This window comes from Phalacrocorax carbo, chromosome 4, assembly GCF_963921805.1.
Source record: "Phalacrocorax carbo chromosome 4, bPhaCar2.1, whole genome shotgun sequence".
NCBI classification, from domain to species: domain Eukaryota; kingdom Metazoa; phylum Chordata; class Aves; order Suliformes; family Phalacrocoracidae; genus Phalacrocorax; species Phalacrocorax carbo.
The window spans coordinates 28,956,333-28,981,775 of NC_087516.1; the positions used below are offsets into that span (position 1 = coordinate 28,956,333).

At 39.9% G+C, this 25,443-nt stretch overlaps 1 protein-coding gene across 1 annotated transcript in view; it reads right to left on the bottom strand.

Annotated features, from left to right (window-relative positions):
• The window catches only part of GABRA4 (gamma-aminobutyric acid type A receptor subunit alpha4), a 47,749-nt gene extending 22,987 nt beyond the window's left edge, over nt 1-24,762 (bottom strand). The window contains exons 1-8 of the mRNA XM_064449373.1: nt 24,455-24,762; nt 24,225-24,343; nt 14,703-14,770; nt 12,074-12,294; nt 11,888-11,970; nt 9,974-10,117; nt 8,419-8,571; nt 4,843-5,102 (exon numbers count right to left, since the gene is read on the bottom strand). Coding sequence (XP_064305443.1) covers nt 4,843-5,102; nt 8,419-8,571; nt 9,974-10,117; nt 11,888-11,970; nt 12,074-12,294; nt 14,703-14,770; nt 24,225-24,343; nt 24,455-24,537 — 1,131 coding nt within the window. The 5' untranslated portion in view covers nt 24,538-24,762. The remainder of the gene's footprint in view (nt 1-4,842; nt 5,103-8,418; nt 8,572-9,973; nt 10,118-11,887; nt 11,971-12,073; nt 12,295-14,702; nt 14,771-24,224; nt 24,344-24,454) is intronic.
• Between the last annotated feature and the right edge of the window lie 681 nt (nt 24,763-25,443).

The window sequence follows — 25,443 nt, forward strand, 5'->3', positions numbered from 1 at the left end:
GACCTGCATCCACTCTCATGTTACTTAAACATGATGCCAGAATATTATGACTGTAAATCACGAACAGCAAAAATGTTGACTAATGAAACTAGAGCAACAGAAAATTGTTAACACATCAAAGAAATTATTCACGTGGCACAGCAGCCTCCCTTTGCATGGTCCTGTCTCTATATTTGCATGAATTCTATGCATTTCTTGAGCCTGAAGTCTTTCATTAGGATCTGAGTTTTAACTGCAACCGCCCCCCAAAAAATACCCTACACAAAACAAAAAAATCAAAACATAAAATCCCCCGCAAAACAAACCGTAACACCCTTAGCAGTGTGGAAGCAGTGAAGCAGAAAAAAATGATTATTATATTTAAAAACCGAAATGCTGTTCCAACTGCAGGACTATTCAAGTTACACAGAGGAGGTAGGCTATGCATCCACATAAGGAGTTCAGTAAACAGACCATCAACTTGTGGTCCAAGTACTGCCATTAAGATCTACCTGCTCTTCAGATAACTCCCTACACATATGTGAAAAATGGGTTGAACTCCACTTCTCTCTTTACTGGGACCGGGAAGCTATTTTTCCACTAGTCCAAGGAAGAAGCAAAGAAATAAGTGGTAAATGCATTTCCCAGTACCTTCCAGTACTACTCTAGAGAAGGTACATTTTATGCACATTTATGTACATTTTATGTACATTTTCATTACACAATTTGTCTACATATTCAGAAAGAAGGTTTGGTTCAAAGGTTAAAATTTCCACTTTCATTTTCTTTCTAGGCCTTAGACACAATACACATAAACACACAAAAACAAACAAAAAAACCCAAACAAACAAAAAAACAAAGAGAGAGAAGTATCCAGCCCACAGCCTCTGGATTGAACCCAGCCCATCAGAAGAATTCATCTGCCCCAATCCTTGTTCCAGAAGTCATGAGACAGGGCACAGAGATTGTTCATCAAATGCTGCCAAAGGATCCCCCCATCATGTAACTTGAGCTGTGTCCATCATATGACTAAAAGGCAAGTACTCCCCATCACAGAAAATACATCTTAATCCCATGAAAGCATGTCTGAAGGTTGTCCACGTGACAGTGCTTCTTGTAAACTTGTCAGGTACATGTCAGTCACATATCACCCCACCATGGATCCTCCTGGTGAGGTGAAGAATGTGCATCTACATGGCACCGAAGAGTTTGACCCTTGAGTTCCTCCATTAGATGCTACAGGGCTTACTTAAGACAATGTGTCACTTAAGTGGCTTCAGCAAAGAGGAAGAAAGTTTTAGAGTTACCATCTACTTGTGACCGAGTTTGAAGAAATTATTCAATTCAAAAGGTTTGTTTGAGCCTGACCTGTTTTTTCAAGTTTCACACTCTTTTTAACAAACAGCTGAGGTTGAAGCTCATGCTAACAGTGTTTAGGAGCCTATTTTTCTGAAGACCATTTTTCAGTAGCATTCTTCATCTCTAAAATTGGGTAGGTCTTTAAAAATAAACTCCATAGGAATACAGTTGAAAGGAAATAGTGCAGAAGCATAAAAATAGGCTGAGTCCAATAACAAACTATAAATCATTCATTTCCATCACACACTGACTTGCAACAACACTTCTGCTTTTACTAAAGAAAGGAGTTCAGAACATTTAGGGACAGGTTCATTCATTTTAACCTAAGAACATTTTAACTTGCTCCCAAGACCAGGATATCACAGGAGACCAGGAGTAAGTCATCTGTCTTGGCTTAGACAGACTCCAGTACTATCTTACTGTGGCTGACAGAAGGGATAAGTGAGGTTGTCCAAGTCCCTTGAGAACTCAACGCAGATTTCAGACAACCTTGGGTCCTGTTCATGGGATGTCTACTGCAAAACTGCACTGCTCCTTATGGAAACACAATAAGTTTGTATCAGGCAGTCATTGGCAACAAGAAGAATGAGTTGAAATGGGGCAGTGAGGGCGAGGAGTACAAAAGAGGTTGAATAATACCACGGCTAAAACAAATCAAGTGATAGAGGAGCACACGCTGCATCTGCAAGCACTACAGGGGCTGTCTGCTCACCCGTGCCATCCCCAGTCCAGTAAATTAGCTTGACAGCAGGGTTTTTTTGGTTGGAATTAACGCAGTTCAGATTACTTGGCTAGCATCTGAAATTCATTTAATGTTTACTGTAATCAATATAGTGATCAGTCACACCCACCATGTGGCTCCAAAAAAGTAAATAAAACTACACAAGAGAATAACTTAGAAAACCATATAGTCCACATTTGCTACAGTAAAGATGTATTGGTTGTGGTGAAGAAATACACAATATGAATGAACACATTCCAAATAATTTTATCATGATAGGAGTTGCCTTTGATCCAAGACAACTTGAAAAGTATTTTTGACTGAAAAACAAACAAACAAACAAAAATTTTGACTGAAAAGAAAAAACAAAACCACCACCAGGAATTCTGTTTGAAAAACATTTCAAATTTAAGATAAAACTTTTCCTTGAGCTCAGGCAATGTATTGCTAACAGAATTTCTAGCACAATAGTGGCAATGTAGTACAGGCTTCTTTTTTAAACACTAACTGGGTTAAGAAATCAAAGCTTATCATTCAGCGATGGAGATAAAATATTAAGTCTTTATGTTAAGAAGCAATGCTTACAGATTACACGCTACAGTCAAGCTATTGTCCTGCATTCTTTGTGCACCACAAACTCACAGGGAAGCTGAGAGTCTGTTATGTCTGGCATATCAGCACTAATTAGACAGTATATGTGCAGAAAAAAAAATCAGATTCATAATAAGGCAGAAGAAAATTCTAGATTAGCCTTTTATAAGCAAAACTAAAAATTTTAAGGAGAGGTCTATATTAAATGTCAGGTTGGAAAGCAGAGTCGAACAACCATATTAGCTTTTAATGAATTAGAACAACCATATTAGCTTCTGCCTGTGCGGCAGGAGACCAGAACAGAAGTCATCCTCTAGTCATGGAAAGGACTGCAGAATGCCTTTATAACAGTACCCGTGGGCTCACCCTATATGACTGTCCTGGAACAGCAAAGACTCAAGTCTTAGCAAAGGCATAATTGGAGAAAAAGCCATTTAAAAAATAACAGTTCAAGGTACAATGAACATTATCACTCACTTACATACTCATAACATTAACGTATAACCCTTCAAGAGAGTAGATTACTCCCTTGAGTGCTTTGCAGATCCCTAAACCTGTAAGCACACTACCACCTTTATCGCTGAGGTATTAAGCAAGCAGTGGAATCAAACTGTTCACATCTCATTTTACCTAGCTTTTGAGTTGGGTGAAGCTGTGTGTGTTCTGTTGTTGCAGTTGTTAAATAAAAAAAAAAAAAAAAAAAAAGAGAGAAAGAGAAGTTTCTCCAAAACGTGTGTAAATGGCTGAGCTTGATACAAGACTGACTCAGAGCAATGCTGACTATGATTCAAAACAGTTCTGTTAAGCTTCCATCATTGCTACCTGAGAAAACTGCTGTTTTTCCTTTTGTTTTAATCAAATCTTATAAATAAACCTAGGATGAAACTGTTCTTATGTAATTTATTTTCCTATGGACCCAAGTAAAACCTGGCTGTCACCAAAAGCAGTACTTATCAACACCCCTCAGGAGTGCCCAAGATCCTATACCGAACTGCATGCTGTACAATCAAGAAGCTTAGCATAAACAGGGCTAATACCTCTACGGACAAGGCGAATGTTGCTATAAACATACTTTTTCTTGCTCCCATCTCTTACTAGCAGCCGACAGAGTGATGAGTAACAAACTCTTCAGGAGCACGTCTATCCTTTTAAGCAGAAATGGGAGCTAACAGAATAACACAACAAGGAGATTGAAAACAGTAATGATCTATGGTAGGAAAGCAAAGAAGAGGAAGAAAAATGGAAGCAGGTGGACAGCAGCTGAGCAGCAATAGCAAATGGAAGGGGTGGGAAGGCAAAAAAAGAGCAGATGAATAGGGAAAGAGACAAATGAGATGTGAAAAGAGACAGAAGATAAAATTACCAGAGGTTAGTCTAAAACAGTGGTTCTTAAATCATGGCTCAGCCAAAGGAAATTACAAAGTCAGCCTGACAGGAAGAGTAAATTACAATGCTGCTTCTTGAGCAGTGTTGCCAAGAGTCAGCCATGGCTGGGAATTACTGGCCCACTGCATGGCCAGTGCAAGGCTCTAGTGACTTTGTTACCCAGGTGTCTCATGAATAAAAGGAGCCATGCAGCAGCGTAAGCATATGGGAATGGGAAAAGGGAGGAAAGGAGAACCACCACTGAGCACAACTGGAAATGAGATCAAGCCCTTATTAACTGGTCCGTGCATTAAGATAGCTACCACACAAGTCACACTTAATCTGAAGCACTATGAAAGCTGGAAAATATTTTGTTAAATGGAGCCCCAAAACCTTTTCAGGAGTTGAGGTAAGCTCTTGTGAAAAGATACACAAATTACATAAAAAGGAAATCTATGGCGGACACAAAGTTTTCATCCTGCATTCTTCAAAAATTCCTGAAATTGCAACTTATGAAGAAAGAAAACTCTAGATAGGCCATATATGCAATGAAAGGGGAACTGTCATGTCTAGGAAAGTGCCTAAGGTAGAATGCTTTAGCTTATTTTAATTCATTAAAGACATTAGCCACATAAAATAACATGCTGCCCTTATAATCTGTAATAATCTGATTAATAATCAGTCCAATCAGAATCAATGCTAATCAATTAGGCTGATTTACACAGCATCATTAGCTCAGAACGAACCTGGGAGGAGGTTAAAGGCCTGTTTTTACCAAGAAACACTACCAAAAAGACAGAAAATGTTTGAATAAGTTAAAAACGTACCGTGACTGTCTCTTCTGTACTTCTTTTTCTCTGTACTGGTGCAACTGGAAATTCAAGAAGGGATTTTACCGTCTTCCTTTTGGCTTTTTCCATTTGAATATTCGTAAAGTAGTTGACAGCAGCAAACTCAATAAGAGCAGAGAACACAAAGGCAAAGCAGACCGCTATGAACCAGTCCATGGCAGTAGCATAGGATACTTTTGGCAGTGAATGTCTTGCACTGATGCTCAGTGTCGTCATTGTCAAGACTGTGGTTATTCCTTCAAAGAAATAAAGCAAAAGCACTGCTGAATCCAAGTAAAACAAAGTGAGAATAGGCAAGCAGCTTCAAACAAAGATTTTTAAATCTCTTAGGAGTCTTTTTCTGCTGCTTGTGAATAGTGCGTTAGATTTAAGTCATGGCAACCATCATGTATCTATAAGCAACTCTGCACACAAAACAGTTAACCAGTTTTTAAAGGAGGCATGGAAAGCCATGACTTCAGCAGATCATCTACAGTTCGCACGAAGAAAACGTGGAAGCCTCCATTTCATATTTTTTCATGTCAAATTCAGTAGAATTTCTTTCAAGTTATTTTCTAAACATTTGAACATAATTTAAGTTGTTACATAGGGGAGCGCTCCTCAGACTGCAACAAAAACATGACTTTTCCTGTAATGGATTCAGAATGCCACCTATTAGTCTGCATCTGTTCCTCTCATCCCACTCATAATCCAGGTGCCATTAAGTCGTGGCAAAGTATTTTGGTGCTAAGGAAAACTAGAATACTATGTTAACAACTCTGTTAATTAAGAAATCATCACCTTATCTTTTAAACCCTTCTGCTACTAGTCGACCGATGAAATTTAATTAGAATTTCATCTTCTAAAAGAACAACTTTTTAATTAAAGTGTACAAGCATGAGCACTGAACTCAAAATATGACTGCTTCATGGTAATACTTCAAATGCAAATACATGCTGTATAAAACCAAGGTATGGCGTCTTTTTTTTCATTTTTCATCCAAAATATCCCATACCATACAAATGTAAAATATTGAGTATATAGTGAACACTGCATAAGTCCTAACATGATAACCTCAAGGAAGACTGACTTCAAATGATGCCTTTATTTTTATGAAAAGAACACTGTACCCATTTTAATTCAAGATGAAGCGCATATGCTCAGAATGCAAAGTAATTAAGAGCATGTTTTCCAAACGGATGCTCACATCCCCTATTCCCTAAATGTTGGTATTCCATCTAGGCAATCTAATATGAAAAGGCTTCACCTAGGCACTGCCATACAGAGAAACCAGTCCTTCATACTGAAGAAGGAAAAAAAAAAAGTGTAATAGCCAGTTCATTAAAGCACACAGAATATCTCAGAGCAAATTCAGCAGGATAAAAACACAGATGCAAGCTCACAAAACCTTCTTCAGTGGGAAGGTGTTGAAAAACACACCACTGAAATGTTTAAGTCTGAGAAAAAAATTAAATTATGGAAAGTTTTTTTTTTCCTGGAAGGCACCCATCCATGCTTAGCCCTATCCCTCCTGATTCTACCCTTGTCCACTTCAAGCAAATAGTTTGCCTGAATTGTCTTTCTAAAGACATTTGTTTAATAAATGAATAGGGTGAAGAGACTTGAATGACCAACCATTCCCCAAATAGAAGGAGGAGAGGGGAGGCTGTGACAGTATTACAGCTTACTGCCATAGTCTTTATCAGATTTCCCCCTATTAAATCATTCTTCTGGGAGACTTGCAGTTACTAAATCAACTGTCCTTGGATACGTGCCATAGGGATTTACAGGGTAGGGAATTAAGTTGTGGCAAAAAATATTATATATATATTATATATACACATGAACTGTAACTATCCAGAGCTAAATGCTTGCAAGCTTCTGATTAGAAGTGCACATATCATATAAAAATAGATTAAGAGTATTGTAATATAAAAAAAAAATAGTGTTAAAAACCTGCTTTAAAATTACTGCTGTCTTTCCCCTTAGAAACACCAATCTCCCACAATCACCAGATTCAGGTGTCTGAAGCTCTGACTGCAGAATTCATGACCTGATGTACCCTAGTTCCTTGTGTATCCTGCCTCTGTTACCTTTGCCAAGTGCTCCCTAATCATGCAGTGTCCAATGGAAAGATCTTTTGGTTAGCCTCTTCTGACAGTTCGTCTAGAAAGCTGGTACCATAGCAGGTATTCTGGCTTCATTCCTACCTTTTGCTTGCAACACTTCTATCTTCTTTTAAGAAAACCTTTAGAAAACAGGGTCCCTGTTGGAATTTGTAAGAAAACTAAAAAGATACTTTTAGCCAGACTTTAAGCCACTTGCTTTCAAAGGCTTATCTGTATCTTAGAGGATGTCCAAACTTTATTGTTTTCAGTTTCACATATGGATATAATGACACATATCACCTCTATTGCTTTATAATCTTTACATTTTCAATTCTTCCATTTTGTCTGTAAATACAGATTCTACCTTTCTGGTTCATGGCAATACTCCCTTCAAAACAAGTACCACTATTCAACATCACTGCAAAGGCATGTGAAGTGGTATACTAGTTTGCCTAATGTAACGCTTGAGTTGAGAGCATGTGGGGTTCTTACCAGGTTTACAGGTTTTTTCCTATAACTAATCATTAACCTTGTCTAATTTGTGATACTACACAGTATTCTGACTCCACTTACATGTTTGAATGGGCCATCACGTAGAAACATTAATTCCTATCACTCTTGCCAGCCTCTATCTATCTATAGAAAGGCTTTTTGTAGAACATTCTCTTCCTGTTTAGTCCTGCTTTAGACTACAGTACATTATAAAGTCAAGACATTGCTCTATAAAGACTGCTTTTAAAAATGTTTTTATCCTACGTCTTTGCTAGGAATTGTATTTCCATTTAACTTCTTATGCTTTGTCTTCCATAGAAGCTTTTTTGGATTTTATTTTCAGAGTTCACTTTGCATCTCACTCAAGCTGTATTTAGATGAGGGCAACTTTAATATCTTGCGATCGTTTTGCTTTTTTAATTCATTTTTATAATGGCAATGGCAGAAAGGAGAGAAGAGCACTAAACATTAAATTACAGCAGCAGGATCTAACCCTTACTCATAGCAAGCTTTTCCTGATGACACAGATATGTTGGAAGAAGATATCTTGTGCATTTCACACACTCCCAATTAAATTATTTTCAAAGGATTTTAGAAGCTGTGAGGTCAAGTAATTACATTATTGTCCACTGTAGGATAAAATTGCCCTGGATATAGGCTAAGGACTTGACTGGATTACTCAGGGTCAGGTCTTGCTCCCTCAAGCGGGTAGAATCCCCACAGATGTACGTCCATGTGCCACAGACAACTGTGGCACCCTTCTGGTTAAATATTCCAAGTTTCTCTTCAGATTCCAAGGACTCACATAATACATTCTTCATACACGGATAGCAAAAATTTCTCTGAATTTACCTTATTCCTTTGCTTCTGCACTAGCAGAGGCAGTATACCCCCAGGCACTAAAAAAAGGCCTACTCTAGCGAAAGTCTTTAAAAGCAGAAGTTTTAGAAAAAGTAAAAAAAGAAATAATTACCAAACACGGTTCTAGCTGGAACGGATTCCTTATTTATCCAAAATGAAACTTGAGAAAGGATCACGGTCATAATGCATGGGATATAGGTCTGAATCATAAAATAACCCATTTTCCGTCTGAGGTGGAAGTAAACTGTCATAACAATATATTCACCTAAAAAAAAGAAAATAAAATATTTTTCTGACTGTCCATAAAATGTTTGTGTTGCTAAACAACTGTTTCAGACTATCAGTTGGGATTGTTAAGGTGATGCTATTCATACCACTTAACGTGTACAGAAAGACGTGTTCCTTAGAGACAAGAATGAATGAAAGTTTTAAACAAAAGATCCTGGAAGTAGTAGGTCCTTACAGTGCCATTCTGAAGCTGCTATCAAAAATACTATGAATCTACAGCTAATACTGGATCACTTTTTACAGTATAAGTATGATTTTAAAAAATTCTTTTGGCGTCTGTTGAGGAAAAGTGTCCCAAGACACAAGCTATCTACCTACCATAGTATTCAGAACATTGTGGTACCTACCTGCCAAATAAAACAGTAACAACAATGATGCACATCAAATCACACGAAAGCATCTCAGCTTTTTACTAGGTTTATACCTCAGCACCACTATGATAATGAAACAAATGCAAAAAAATCATTGACAAGAATTAAAAAGACAGTAAGTTTATTTAAAATGTTTTCATTCATATTAAACAAACAAAAAAAATGCAGTTTTACCATAAACTGAATAAACTGTCTAAATAAAGCACTACAGAATGAGCATTTTGGGGACAGTAAGAAAATTCTCTTGTTAACTCGTAACAGTCAATATGGTGAGAAGTAAATTTCTAGTGTATTGCAAACCACTGCTTTATCTTTGAGAAAAAAAAAAATCCATAGAGCGATACACCAAATATATTTGCTTTATCTGTTTCATTTTTACTGTCTCACAACATACAAACTTGCTGATGCTTAAAAAATGATTCCAAATTTTAAAAATATTTTTGGGAATATGCTTGTTTATCACCACACTGCTCATCAGTGATACTTCACTCATTTCGGATGCCTGCAGTTGCCATTTGCCTTATTTCTTGCAGCACAAATCAGCAGAAGTATCTATTGTGACTAATGCATTTGTGCCTATCCTTATCTGACTAGAGGGTTTTTATGGCTTTAATAACCCATTCTGTATGCTGTACTTCTATCCCGAGCTGTTTGCACCGCCAAACAAAGGAAGTCTTTTGCACATAATGTGGATACAGTGCTGAGAAATTACTTCCTCACCCAGGCATCCTCTTGACTCTTCAAACTGCATTTTAAGCAGTGATTAAATGCTCATTTTGTCCCTCGGAGTAATGATCTCATTCTAGCTTTCTGAAAGACCGTAGCAATCTACTGTAATGAATCTGCAAATGTAAATCTGAAGGACAGAAACCTAATTCAGATTTATGCTCTCAGCCCTTAATATGACATTCAGTAGAATACCTTTCAGGAAGGAAAGAAAAAAAAGCCTTGGGCAATGTTACAGGGTTAGTTTTACCTCAAGTTGATTTTTACTGACAAGATTCCTACCTGTAATAGATTTAATGGTTTCAGTGGATACCGTATGCCCGAGCAGGTCATACTGAACTAAACTGGAAGACTCCTCAGGAACTTCCACTGACTTCTCAGGTCCTTTTGTCCAGGTATAAATCATTTCACTCTTTGGATAAGCATCTACAACACATCATCAGTTTGCATAAATAGGAAACTTCTTCTCACACCTTACTAAGAGCCCAGTCCAAACCTACTGAAATCAAACAGCAAGACTAACAGCTTTAGAAGATACCCTTCATGTTAAGCTACCCCCAAAAGCCACCCTCGTAGGAGAATAAATAGGAGCTAAGGTCATATGTCAAGAGTCACACACAAATTCACTTCACATTTGAGTGTGAAGTCTAAACACAAGTTCCTTCTGGATCAGCCCTTATTGGGCATGTAAATGTTATCTTTAAATTAGTTTAGAAATTTCTATCTAAAATTTTGTCATTAAAATATACTAATATATATAAAAGAGCATGTAGAAGGAGGATACATTTTGAAGACTGGGTACACATTTCTTTACAGAAAAGAATGATCACACTAAAACCAATATTATATGAAAAACTATATTTTAAACTTGTGTTTAAAATATTTGCCAGAAACCAGAGGTCAGTAAAATATTCACAATAGCCCAAAAATAAGCATGCCCAAAGAAGCATTTTACATTCAATACAAAAGACGTAACTTAGGGCTAGCATTCAATCCCTACACAGCCCAAACTCCTGTTAAAAATAAATTAAATCAGCCTTGCATTTAGAATGGTTATATCTTATTTTAAGTTTCAGTGAGGAAGATATCAGATTAGTGTCAAGCGCAATTTCTGCTGGCTGGTGATTTTGCCTGAAGAAATACGCCTGTGGAGAAGCCCCCACTATTGAAGCTGCCCTGTCATACAGCTGGTACCAAAGCCAACTCTGTCAGCACCTGGTCGCCAGTCTCACTGTAACAGGGATGAAAAACTGTATCAGAGCAATGTCTTTAATATTCCCCTTTTGGTTGACTACCCAGCTGTATAAGCTAAATTTATGCTAAGGAAAGACTATGAGTAGCTTCCAGACGTTTCTAACTTGAGAGCTCTGGGGTCAAGGGAAACAGATTAATGTCCAGCCACTGACTACACCGGAGTGTAAAGCAGAGAAGTTGGCAACTGAGAAAGCTTAGAAAAGTGACAACATAGTTAATGGAGTGCACCAACCATCTCCAGGTGGTCTCAGAGGTCTCTGTTGAGAATTCAAATCAGGGAATCATAGCTACCTCCCTTGGTTGTTATGCAATAGGTCCCAAAAATGTTCCTTCTGGCCAAAGTTTGGAGGTTATCCAAAAGTCTATATCTGATTTCAAAGCGAAAGTCACCTGCACTAAGATTCCTCACACCAGTCTGAAAATTATCTAAACTTGCCATGCAGACTCCCATCATAGGCCAGGACATAATAGATAGACAAATCAAACTCAAGATCAAATCTTTATTCGTAACCCACACATCTAACTTAGGATGTCAATGTGTCTCCACTGACTCTAGAGAAAGTAAAAAAACTTGCTTCCCTAGGTGCCTTTTACCTGGCAGTTGGAAGGTGAGATGGATCCCACCCTTTGTCTTCTCCGGCGAATTTCTCACTGAGTATTTAATTCCTCCCTAAGAATCAAGAAAAACTATGTATTTCAAGCAACTGTGTAGCCAGAATAGTGGGGTTTAACATAACAGCTGAATCACTGACTGCTTTTCAATTCTCTGCCTGGGTTTAATTTTTCAGGCCTTAAATAAAATTCCCAAGGAAGTTAACAGGAGTTTTGTCTGCATAAGGATTGTGTATCAAGACTAATATTCAGAAAGTTTAGTAGTTGTTCAAAATCTACTTCTACCATTTAAATTCTGTATTTACAAGAAATTTCATAATTGCAACTTACAACTCCCAAATTTGAGAGGACAAGCATGACCATCCATGGGAAAATCCACTAATCTCATGGGACACTCTGCACTTATTGTAAGCCTATAATGGAACAAATTAAATAGTCTCTGGTTGCCATTTTGTCTAGGCAGTATAACTTTTTGCATACAGTAATTGTAAGAAGCTGAACAGACAAGTTAGATACCTCATTGTGTACAGGATGGTGCCATTTCTCATTATTCTGAAGAGTTTATTTGGGGCTGTCATATTATGTGCAACAGACTTTTTCCCATTCCTGAAGAAAGTGTCGGGAGTCCACACCTTCGAAACCATCAAGTTATTAAGTCTTAAAATTTCAATAGGGCCATCATATTTTAATCTTTTGTCTACCCATGTCTGACGGAAGAACACATCCATTGTATACTCCTGTATTAAATTGCAGAAAAACAAAATCACATTTGCACGTATAAGTGTTTCCTGTAAAAAAAGAAATCCCTTAGGAGCAAAGAAATCAGTAGTAAATAAAATGCTTAGTCCACTACACAAACGTATTTCCACCAATTAAAGTGTGCTGTGTACTTCTTAATAGCTTAATTTCCCACATTAGTCGTATCAATAAATTGCTACACATATTCAATCGTTAAGGAATAACTAATAATTAGGTTGCAGGAAGCAGGCAATTGAATTTGTAGTCAAGCATATAACTGGAAACAAAATGATCTCTAACAATAAATGCCAACAGATTTTCAAAGAAAGGATATCCATGGATTTTCTGCTGCGGGGTAAATTAAAAATACCTGGGCAAACGATTACTTCCACTTTAAAGTCAGGAAAGAAAATTTAATTTCAACTGATGGAAAGCAAGCTTTTAAATGAGGACAGCTAAATATTTCCTTTGCCATGCCCACAAAACATGGATAAATGTGCATATAAATGTATTTGTTTTTAACTATGTAACTGCCCCATTAACTTCCTCAGAAAAGCCATTCAGATGCCCCAAAGAAAACATGCAAACAACAGCTGCAGAACTGCAGACACAGGCATGTCATGAGAAATCATATGTGAAGGAATGGATGAAGGAATGCATTTCTCGTATCTGGAAGATAATGCATTTCACCAAAAAAAGCATCACGCGGCATTGAAAAAGGTAACACAGAAAGTTGTAATTCCTTTCTAACTTACAGTTGTGATTTTGTTGTTAAGCTACACAATGTTTTCTGCCTTTATTTCAAACTCTTCTGCATGATGTTACCATCGAAACTACTTGTATGGCCGTATCTATTTGCATGGGCAAGTAGGCATGTCTACTAGTGCAATGCATCTTAGAATTATATCTGTCTTATTTTCCATGGCTGCATCCTCCACTGTGGTTTATAGTTAACCTGTGAAAAGTCTCTTTTCTAGTGTCATTTCTTGCTGGTGACTTCATAGACCGTAACTAGCAGTTCTATGCGACAGATTTTGTAATATGAGGTTTTGTCCCTTTTCATTACACCGGGTACCAAAGTAACCCAGCTCTATAAAGATATTCTGATCATCCCCTGCACCAAGACTACATCACACTTTGCTGTTTCAGTGAGTTTTAGGAGTGCAGCCGCATTCAGATTACACTGGATCACTAATGGATAGATTCATTCCAAAACCAATTTATGGATCCCTGAATAGCCTCCTAACTAATCCCTAATGATGAAAGGGGAAACATCTCCTGTAAACTCTCCTTCTGCCAGTTCCTTACCTACCTTCAGTCCATGTTCTCACTCCTGCCTTCTCCAATATAAATAATAATTTCCCAAGTGGCACCATGTCAAATGCTTCACTGAAACCTGAGAGATGATGCCATGCAGCCCTCATTTTAGATTTGAGACACACATTACTAGATTTCCTTGGGACCAGGTTCTTGTACCCCTCATCACACTGAACATGACAACCACTGAAGGGGTAAGATGCATTTCAACATGAGACTGCTGTCACGAATCTAGCCCTTGAAAAAATATCTTGCTATCACATACCTTTCCACATGACAGAACCAAATCAGGTGCACCACGAAGTGCACAACAGCACTGGATGGGAAGGAAGTTACTGCCCTGCAACTGCCTTTCCCTTAACGAAGTTCAGTACAAACATATAATGCACATATGGCTGTTACTTCCATGTGATTTCTTGGATATTTTATAAAAAGAGAAACTATTGTGTGATTTAAGGATATAGCTCTAGATCATAGAAGTTGATGAGAGTTCTGCTGGATTTGACCTCAAATGAATTCAGATGCTGTTCAGGCACAAATAGCAGCATGTGCAAATGTAACATTTCTCTTCAGTGACTATTTCATGCATGTCACTTTGACGTTCAATTTCTGCAGACACTTATGAAAACTCTTATCAGTCAAAGATTTGCTGAAAGTGATGCTAAAAGGGGTACAAAGATCAGGAGAGGGCATTCAACTGAAATGAAAACGTCAACAAGTATTTGTTAAATGATGTCATAATTATTCACCTGAGAATAACACAAGCTTCAGAAAGGAAAAGCAATTCAAAATATATTACACATTTCCCACAGCAGACTTAGATGCTCCCCACAAGGCCTGAGTCTGCCCCTACACCATGAAAGCCTGTTTTAAATCCTATGAAGTTAATTTCTTAAGCCAGCCAAAAAACAGTGAAAGTGTGACCAGAATCAGGCCTGATGTATCTAATTATAACCTGTAAATTAAGCTGTTACTAATCTTGCCTACTTTGCATGATTGACAGAACAGTACAGATGAAGCATCCACTCTTTACTGCAGTTAATGGTTTCTCAGAACCAGGAAATGGCATTTTAATCCCAGAAATACCTACCATTTCTACATCAGAAACAGGTCCAAAACTGGTGACATATATATCTGTTTTGACTTCAGTAACAGGACCTAATGTATGAAAAGGAAGTGAGCAAGAAAATGTGAATTTTGCAGGTCAACAATTCCCATAAATGATCGTGGCACATGAACAGTTATTGCTTTGAGGGTTCTGTGGACACGCAAGAGGAAAACGCAAATACAGGTCATTTCAGATAAGTCTCTAATAACAAGCACTGCTCAGTTACCTTTACCACATAAGTAAAAGCAGCATTTCCATGCAAACCCCCATTCAGAAAACCAATGTTGACTCAACAGATAAGAAAACAGATGTCAAAAATTAAAAGGCTCACTGAAAACACCATGCTAATTAACAACAAGCACCAAATTCAGGAAACCCACGTTCCCCAAGGCATTTGTTAGTACCAATAGAACCAAATGTTAGTAACTGGACTACAGGTATTAGCATGCCATGCACTAGGCAATTTTAGTACTGCAGTATCAAGAACCGTATCCATATCCTGAGGCGCACTTAAGTGTTTTAATACTAACAATCAAAATAAAAGTTTGATAAGCATTTTTGAGGGTCTGAACCTAGGTTCAGATGCTACCACAAAGCTTGTCTTGAAAGAACTATAGATGTTTAGGACACTTCGAAACAGTGTACCAAGCAGAGGTCTTCTGCTCTCACAGCTGGGTGCCACACAGCAACCAGAGAAAGCAGTTTCACTTTAACATATCATTTTCTTTACTACAGTGCAAAACACCCGGAAATTTCAGACGGGCGTTCACTCTACAGCACACTCTACGGTTCCCCTTAAACCAAAGAACATATGCACTAATTAATTCCACTGGGATTTAGGTCTGTTCCCAATGTACAAAGCTAGAAAGCTGCTAATCATTACCAGTTATTATGATGATTTGGTGATCAAAGCATTAGTTAATGGTTTAATTCAGGTAATTAATTCACATTGTAAAGAAAAAAAAATAAAAGAAAAAAAAAAAAGAAAGAAAATCTACTGATAGTCCTACCAAACAGTATCTTTTTGGAAAAAAAAAATTCACAACCACAGTTTCTAAACCCCTACCACTCAAATTTCTAAAGTGGATAAGTGGCTTGAATCTGTTAATTCAGGCTTTAGCATAGTATATACAATCTAAAAATGAAAGGAGGAAAGACTTAAGACTGTTAGCAGAAGAATATGTCCCTCTTGGAAAGAAAAAAAATTTTAAAATCACTGTTCACAGATGTCACTTCGAATCAAATGTTAAAAGGAAAAAAAGAAATAAGCAACTGGAAAACAGGGAACCTATACTTCTTGCACCTAGAACAAGTGTCAAACTGCGAACAGAAAGTAAAATAAAACCATGTAAAATTATTTCACTAAACAGTTTGCAAGTTATGTAGAGAAGAACAGCTAAGAATTTTTCAGTTAAATGTCAAAAACCCAACTTTGCTGGAAGTTAACAGTTTCACAGAAGGACATTTTTCAGAGATAAAACCTAAAGAAAAATCACCCTACAACAGTTGGTAGCTCAGTGGTCCCTGGAAAGTTGGAATGTTTGGCATGTCTGTCTTGAAGGCGTTTTAAGAAGAAGCTCCCAAGTTCCAGATAACATACTTTCATACCATGCTGTTTGTTTTGCAATGGGTTGCTCTCTAAACATGTCAAATGGCAAGCTGCTCCCCTTCCTACAAATAACGAAGTGTTCTTTAGGTCAGGCAAATCCATGAGTGGTTAGACCGCTCATTTTACTGACATTGTAATCTGACGACATTTCCTGAACAGAATTATTTCTGGAGAGCAGAAGAGGTCCAAGAGAGTGGAAAAACTCATACTAGAGCTATCAAGATACTGAAAGTGGAGACATTAATCTGCAGTGTTAGAAAACAGGGGAGAAAAGCCCAATCATACTTGTACATAGAAATAGAAGAGATCCAATCATATCTGACCTCCCATAATCCCAAGACTGTAATTTATCTAGGGTTGGTTTAAGTATTTATGTATTTATTTCACCTGAACTGGAAACATTTCTGAAATCAAGTTCTATAGAAATTAAAAAGTAATTTTCCCACATAGCTCTAATATGAAAATGTAGGAATTAGCCTCTATTACTCAATAATAAGAGAACACTGAATATTGCACTCAGTTCCTGAATCCCTTTCAGGATTTCTTTCCCAAAACCCTTTCAGGAACTGCTTTATTTGGTAGTTCTAAATATGAATATTCCTAAAAAAAAAAAAAAAAAAAAAACAAACCAAAAACCCAAGCCTTTACCTGCTTTCCTTTGGCAATACCTCCTTTTCGTTAGCTCTCAGAACACTGTAATTTTATAATCATAACAAGTTGAGCAAAGGGACAGATTCTTCCCACAGACATGAGCTGCTTCTCCTCAGGCATTGATTTCTTTTGTTTTATTAAATGATTACTGCTTCATTGGCAATAAGCGTTCAGAGATTTTTTTGCAAGCTTATTTTTGGGAGTTTCTCAGAAAGAAGGGGAGAGCTAAGACCAAGAAGCTAATCGCCAAATCAGCAAGCCTATGATTTAATGCTATTAGAAATCCTATAGCAGCACAGGACTAGAACTATGCTTGAGTTCATCCTTCTGTAACTGTTATTGTGCTCTCAAACCTTTATTTATCAGCGGGACCCACGAGAAAGAAGGAAGCAAGAACTCTCAGACAATAACGAAGCCACAAAATAAGATTGAAATTAAAGTTTATTTTTGGTTTCTTGCCTGACATGATGGCAGTACAGTGACAAAACAAATGGTAAAATCACATTTTAGGCCACTAGAAAATGGCAGATGAATGAAGTTCTAGAAATATTTTAGGCATCATAACGGTTACCCAGCTAGTACTGACATGCCAATCCTTGCTTTGCATCCAAAACCTTGGTCAAACAGTAAGTATTTCGTAGGAGTGAAGACAGCAGGAAGGGCCAGTGAAGCTGATTATCCCTCTAAAGCTTTTCCTGTTGTGCTCCACATCTTCCACCTACATTGTCAGTTCACAGCTCTTAAGGCCAAATCTTGGATTTTCTCGCACATCCCAGTACTTAATACCAACCCAGGAGCATCTGTGGTGACACCAAAACCCATCCCTATTCTTCTTGTTCTAGAAGAAAACATAACTCCAACAGGTAACAATAGTAGGGGTACAAATTAGTGACTCATGCTTTTTTTTTTTTTTTTGGTTTTTTTTAAAAAAAAAGCCTGTTATTAACCGTGGGAATTCCTGTCAACGAGGAGGTGATCTGTAGTCACCTAACCTACTTTTACTGGTGATTTAAGCAGCCCTCCAAAATGAAGGTGTTGCTGCACTTAATCGACTCAGGGTCCACAAGCAGAAGATCCTATTAGAATCCTTAACACTCTAATACTGGCCGTGAAATGCAGCGAGTTGTAAGAAGGGCCAATTAACTTTAAATATGACCATTTGGGCTTATCCCTCAATGGATGTTCAGAAAGCATCTATCCACCATAAATCTTCAGGAGCGCTGAAGAACTATTTATAACATACTGGTGTGTATTTTTATGTCAATGGAATAGGAGGAGAGTCCTACACACTGCAGTGGGAACATTTAAGTCTGAATCACTGCTTGCAAGATAATATACTTTAAAGAAGCTCAGGCAGGATTAAAAGCAACCCCTGCAATAAGCCAGAATAGTTCAATGTTAGATAGAGATGTTACATGTGGGCTGAAGAAGCGGTGCCAGGCCCTAACCTTGTGAAGAGGAACATAAGACAGCTCTCCCATGCATTTTATGCCAACATATGGGTTGAACTGCAGCAGAGCTCCCACCGAAAGACTTCGGGCTCCATTATCCCCGCGTCTCCATAGGCAACTGTCACTGTAGAGATCCCCACTGTATGTAAACAGTCAAATCCTGCACAGGCTTTCTGTATATTGCAAATTTTGCCGTCAGGAGTCACACAACCAATCAGGAACATCAGCAAACAAGTCTGTACAAAGGTTTCAACATACAAAGTACAATTTAAATGCTAAGTGCAGTTATTGCTGCTATTATGAGATCAGTCCCAGGATACATAAACCACATGAAATTATATCGGTTCCTACAGCTACATCTAAAAAAAAAAAAGTAATTGCTACAGATTTTTTTTTTTTTTAAATATAACTACATGTGAAAGATTTGGTGCTTTCTCTTTCCAAATTCTTGCTGCCTGGATAGGGTTGATATCTTTTAAGTGAAGGAAAAAAAGAAGAAAGAAAGAAAGAAAGAAAGAAAGAAAAAAAAAAAGCCATCATATGAAGTATGTTCTCTTGTTTCATTCTATCAGAAAGAACAGCTGAGGACACCTGCTATATGTAAGATTTCTGTTAGGAAGCCAGAACAACTAGGTAGGGCATTTTTTTACAAATTAGTGTGGTATTCAAACACGTGGGCTACATTCCCCACCAAAAGACAAATACAACACACACAATGGCTTTTGTCTCTACGTATGTTCATCCATCAGCATGTCTGAACCCTGAAAAGGAAAAAACATACCTCCAGAAATGAGATTACTTGTGTTTCTTTGCCTGTTGGTCAGCAGATAATCTCTGTTGAGGCAGCCAACAAGCTTGATACTGGTGCCAGTTTTCATGATGTGGACACCTGTCCACTAAGAACTGGACTAAGAATATCAGCTAATTTTATATAGGTCACTGAACAACAGACAGATGGTAATGACTTCAAGCATTACTAACCTGGGCCAAATTCAAATCAGTCAACTACAGGTATCTAACACCATATCCTGTTAAGCCTTTGAGTCATCTAGCTGAGGAAGACTGGACAACTGCCTGAAAGAAAAAGGATCAGCTTCACTTTACAGTGCTCATTTAAGCCCATTTGCAATCTAAAAAATAAATAAAATGCGACATCTATTATGTCAGCAATGGAACCTTGAAGGTACGTGTGAATTCCTAATAAGAGCAGATAATCACATAGCTATTTTCCTCTCCTCTAAAAACAGAAAATAGTCTTTGCTCTTCAAATGTATTCTGTGTGTATTCTCTGACTAAAGTCATACCTCCTGCACTGACAGGAAATGGGTCTTCAGAAATGCTGTTCATCAGCTGAGCTTCACACAGCCTAGAAGGGGCAGAGAGGCCCTCTCCTACCCTTCTTAGAAGAGACGATGACCAACATATTTAACTCCACCAACTACTCTGCTGCACAGGTACAAGATCATGAGAAAGAATATGACAAGAGGAAGGAAAGAAAAAGGAAAATGAATTAACATAGTCCTGCTCCTTCTACTCATGAGCCAGCGCACGTGACAACTTCTAAACAGGCGGCCACGGGGCTATCACCATTTCGCTAGCTGATAGAGAGTCTTGCAGCTCACGCCAGACTCTACCTCACACAAATAACAGAACCCAAGAGGAGAGAGAGCTCCAGTTTTCACCAACTGATGGGCAAGCACACCATAATGGGCCAGCAACACGCTGTGGATGATACTGTCAGCCTGTTTAGAGCTAATATCAGCAAGTTTTGCAGTCAACCTAAGAGCCATAGGCAGGAGGCAAGCACACGCCACCTTCTGCCTTTGGTCTGGCCATACAATTGGCTGTTAAAAGCAAGACGCCAGAGATGAGATGTTCTCTAAAAGGCACAATTCATTAAAATTAGCAGAAACGTGACAGCACACTGAGATGCTGCCCTCACCAGTTTCAGTCCTTCCATTCTTTCTTACTTCTGTAAGTGCAGTCTTAAGCGTGAAGAGTTACTGTATCATGAAATTTTCAAAGACACTTATATTTTTTAAAGTTACAATCCAATACAGGTTTGAACTGGATCTCACGGGCCCTTACTTACGTCAAGAGTTGCTCAGGTAAAGTCTGAAACCATGCAAGTGTTCAAAATGGCAAATGAGACCCAGGCCTTTCAGTTCAAGTGAATAGTGCTCTTCTCAAAAAGCCATCTGGACTTCTACTGTCCCTTTGAAACTAATCACCAGTAGAAATGTAACAAGATGATTTTCAAAGAAAATCCAGTATTTCGAACTTTCTATAGTTTCCCTTTGTGTTATACCCAAAACTTTTAAAAGCACATGAAAACCGGAGTCAGGGTCTAACCAGAAATGCTTTTGCTTCAAAGTCTTCCAGCCGAATCAAAACAGCACTGTGGTAACACTCTTGAAGTTTTCCAGCAGATAATGCTTTTAATTCATCACACTACAAGTGGCACCTGTAAACACCCTGTTCTTGTCATCTGTTAGATTACAGAGGGGTTTTGACCTGGAAATCCCCACACGTTACAAATTGCATTCTGAAATTCGGGATAATGGTAACATGGAGCATACAGTGTAGGGAACAAAACTGACTTCATTTCCACCACACTATTTTCAAACGTCATACAGCCTTACTTTATTCATTAGTCCCTAAATACCTTCCCTCTGCTGAAATTCAAAACTCTCATGCATTTAAAGTATTCCTGACAGCACTTGGGTTTATTTCTTCTTTCCTACACAAACCTGCCCATTCTGCTGTTTCATTAAATTTCTAGGTGAAATCTCTCTGCTTCTCTCCCGCTTCTTTAATTTCCTTCTCCTCCACCCCCCAAACTTAATGGGAACTTCCACTTTAATGGTATATAATAACCTTTTTTCATAAACCCTTCTGGTTTTGCTTATTACACTACCAAACCTCACAGTGCTTAGTAAGTGACAGCAACTTGTTAGGTTTTTTAAAACCATTTAATAAAGTGAGTTTGTAACGCAAGGTGCCAATCAAATGCCATGGGGACCTTCATTCTTCTATTAACCCTCAACATACGCCATGCTCCTGCGTAAGAAGTACCAAGACAAGCTTCCATATACTCCACTGAAGTTCAAAACCCTCCTGGGAGACAACTTCCAATTTGTAAGCATGCTCAGGCAATTTAACTTCTCCTCTGTAACTACCAAAAAATTGTGCTAATTAATGATAGCGTGGAGAATTTAGATCCAGTTTTAGGAAAGCTCCATAATCTAACATTTTCTACTTTGTTCTGCATGCAAAAAATCTTCATGAATTGTTATTTGTGGCAACTCTGGAAGATGCCAGCAAAATTCAGAATTTGGCTACCTCCCCAAGTCTGATTTTAAACATCATTTGTGCCAGAATTAGAAATGTTTTCGTTGATTTGAAGTTTAAAATCAGCACAGTCAGACCTCTGTGCAGATTTTTGTTCTTAAAATAAAACCTTCGTTTCTTTTCGAGCCACGTGAAAACTAGATGGTGAATCAGCTTCAAGAATAAAACAAAAATAAATATTCTGCTGTTCATCAGAAAGTGACGTTTAACGTTACCAAAACACACTATACTTTCCATCTCTAAATACTCCCATCCCCTCTGACATTTTGTTTGCTATGCTATAAACTAGTGAGTGACACTTTTAAGATGCAAGTCCCATTTACCATAAAGATTTATCAGTAAAAAAAAATAGGGAAAACTGGATTTGGATAGTGTATATTTTAATAACTAACCCACAGTTATTTACTCTGAGTAATGTCAAAAAGTCAGATCTGACCAATTGCAGAAACTACTTTCTTTGGCTGGTTTTGGAATTGGCTTTTGCAGAGGGGGTGGTGGGGGGTGGTGGTGAGGGTTTGTTTGTTTTGTTTTCAGATTGTTGTTTTTTTTTCTAAAAGCTGTTCTTGTCAAATATGCGAAGATAACTTTTGCTGTAAAGAGCTAGGGAGGCAGGTATCATTTTCAGAAATGAAGCAATTTTCTTCCCCATGTGTTACTTACAAGTTCAAAACTCAAAGATGAGTGGCTTAGACGTCATAAGGAAGAAGCAGCAAGAATGAATATAATACCCATTTTGTGAAATATTCACCTAGAAGTGTTTTCCCCAGGCTGAAATCTGAATGTTTTTTCCTCCATCTATCATTTACTTCAATATTGTGATTATTAAAGTTCAAAAGTTCAGGGAGACGCAATGAACTTTTTCTCCTTGATAGCATTTTGCTGAAAGTCTGCAACAGTTATTGGGGGAAAAAGATCTACTCTTGCAAAATATCCTGAGAAGGACAACTGTATTAAAAGAAAAAGCAACATAAACTCTATGTCATATTACATATTTAGTAGTTGTTTAATTTTGGAAATCTGATAATGCTCAGAAAGCATCTTTGATAGATGACTAATTAGTTGGCATTCAACCTAAAATGATGCCAAACATAGCACATCTCTTGTAAGCGTGCAGAAATGTCTGTAACCTCTCCGCAGAGACTAAATTGCAAAAGGCTAGCGGTTCCCAATGATTCCTCTGGGTGCTAACAAATTTAGCTTCCTTCTCACTGAATGTGCAAGCTAACTTATAGAAGACCTCATTTATTCCATACACTCAAAATAATAAAGGCGTGATCAGCGATGCCAGGTGTTGTCCTTGAACAATCACGATCACGCATGTGAGCACTGTAGAGGACATGTGGGGAACATGTTGGCACACATGTCAGTGTAGATGGATCACGTGTATGAAGAAGGTACTTTCAGAGGAGGAAGAAAGTATTTCGCAACATAAACCTACGCAAGGATCTCATTCAATCCTGTATAGGAAGCAGCCTATAAAACTCTCGTTATAGCCTTGTGCATCATGACAAGGACCATAGCATTTCTTGTTAAATTTAAAAAAAAAAAAACAACTTTCAAATCTGTGTTTTTAATATCTTCATTCCAGATTACAAATAAACTTTTATTTCGTCTGGGTCCCAGTGATTTTTGGTTCCAAGTCCCTGCACAGTAACATCCAAACCAATAAAGTACAGCAAGTCTGGCTGCTCGTTCAGCAGCACAAACCCGCGCCTTCGCAGCCTGGGGCACAAAAGGGGCACAAAGTGCCCACACGCAGAGCACAGGTGAAGGCGAATTCAAGACTCCCCCATTTCCAATACCTGCACAGCAATTAAGCCTACTACTTCTAAATCAAAGCTGGAATTCGAGCAACTGTGGCAAAGAACCGGTGTACTCGGGCACCGGAGCTCTGGTTTGCCCTAACCAGTGGGACAGAACCCATCGAAGACCTGACCTCTTAGGCTGGTAAAAGTAAACTCGTTTCTCCTAGGACCCGATCCGTGGCACTTAGGGGTCAAAAACTGCCAAGAACCAGAGGAATCTGGATGCAGACAGGTCCCTCCATCCTCACCAAGCCAACGCACACCGGCCTCAGGGCTTTTTTGTTCCCCCCAGGGCAACGGCAGCGCCCCGAGCCCGGGGTACGGGCAGAGCCGCGAAGCGGGGGCTCAGCCCGGGACCGCCCCAGCGGGGCCCCCACGGTGTATGTGTGGGGGGGTGTCGCTCAGCCCCCCCCCCCCGGAGCTTTCGGGACCGGGCGCTGCCTCGCTGCCGGCCCTTCCCTCCCGGAGGGCTCGGACCCCGGGGCGGGGTGGGGGGGGGGTGTGTGTGACACGGACACAAACGGACACACACGTTTTCGGTCGGTAACGGGTCGGTACGAGCGGCGGGCGCTGCGCCCCCTGCCCCCTGCTGCCCGGCACCCCCCTCCCACCCGCCGGCACCGCGCCGCCACCGTACCCCCGAATCCCGGTCGCAGCCGGTTGTCATAGCCATCCAGGAGGCTGTTCAGGATGCTGGTGAAATTCTCCGGCCACAATTTCTCCTCTTTTTTGCTCTGCCCCGGCGGCCCGGTGAGACTACGAGGTAAAGAGGGAGGGTGAGCGGAGCCGCCGGGAGCCCGCGGGGGCAGCGGCGCCGGGACCGGCCGACCCGGGCCCCCCCGTCCCCCCACCGCCGGGGGTACTCACCACGTCGCCAGGCACAGGCAGTGCAGGAGGGCGATGGAGAGACCCGAGGACATGGCGATGGCTGGCTCCTTGGCAGAAACCATCTTTGCATGCCATACTTCACGCCTGGGCACGTTAAACGCCTTGTCCGGGGCGGGGAGGGGGACGCGGGGCCCGGCGCGGGGGCGGCGGCGGCGGCGGCCCCCGGCGGCCCTACATGCGCGGCGCCCCGGTTGCCAGGCGCCCGGCACGGGCGGAGGAGAGACGACTTTCCCCGCACCGTTAACTCTCTCGGGGCAACAGGCGCCGGTCCCCGCCGCTCCCCCCGCTCCCCGCTCCCACCCCCGCCCCGCCCGCGGCCCCGCGCCCCGCCCCGCGCTCCCCTCCCGGCCCCGCGCTCCGGCCGGGGCGGGAAACGCGCCCGTCGCCTCTCGGTGCGGGTGCGGAGAGGTGCGGGGCGGGAGGGCGGGCGGGTGGGTAGGTGGGGGCGTCCCGGTGGTGACCGCGGCGGCGAAGTCTTCGTTCGTCCCAGTCATCTCCGCTCCCCAACAGGGGGGACGAAAGCAAGGGCGGGCGGGGGCAGCGATCAATTTCCCGGCAAGGAGGGTTTGGGAGCAGGAGGGTCCCTCCGCGCCGGTGGGAGAGGAGAGGAAAGAGAGCTCTGACTTGAAGGTTCAAACAGCAGGCACCCAAAACGGATGGGAGAGAGTGGGTTATCCCGGGTTTCTGAAAGCAAAAATGCCAGAACAGAAGAATAGTTTCACATTATCTTTTTTTTTTTTCTTTTCATTCCTATAATTAGGGAACAAGATTTGGTGACCCAAATAATTCCCATTATACAAGGTCCAAGGGATTCTGCATCAATTACAGTAAAATCCACTCAGAAGTGTTGCTGGTCTGTTACAGGCTGTTGGGATGGAGAGGGGATGAGAGGGGGAAAGGAAGAGAAAGGTGGCGGTGTCCCCCACTCAATAGGTATTGGCAATAAACAGCTTGTTCTTCTGATCAAG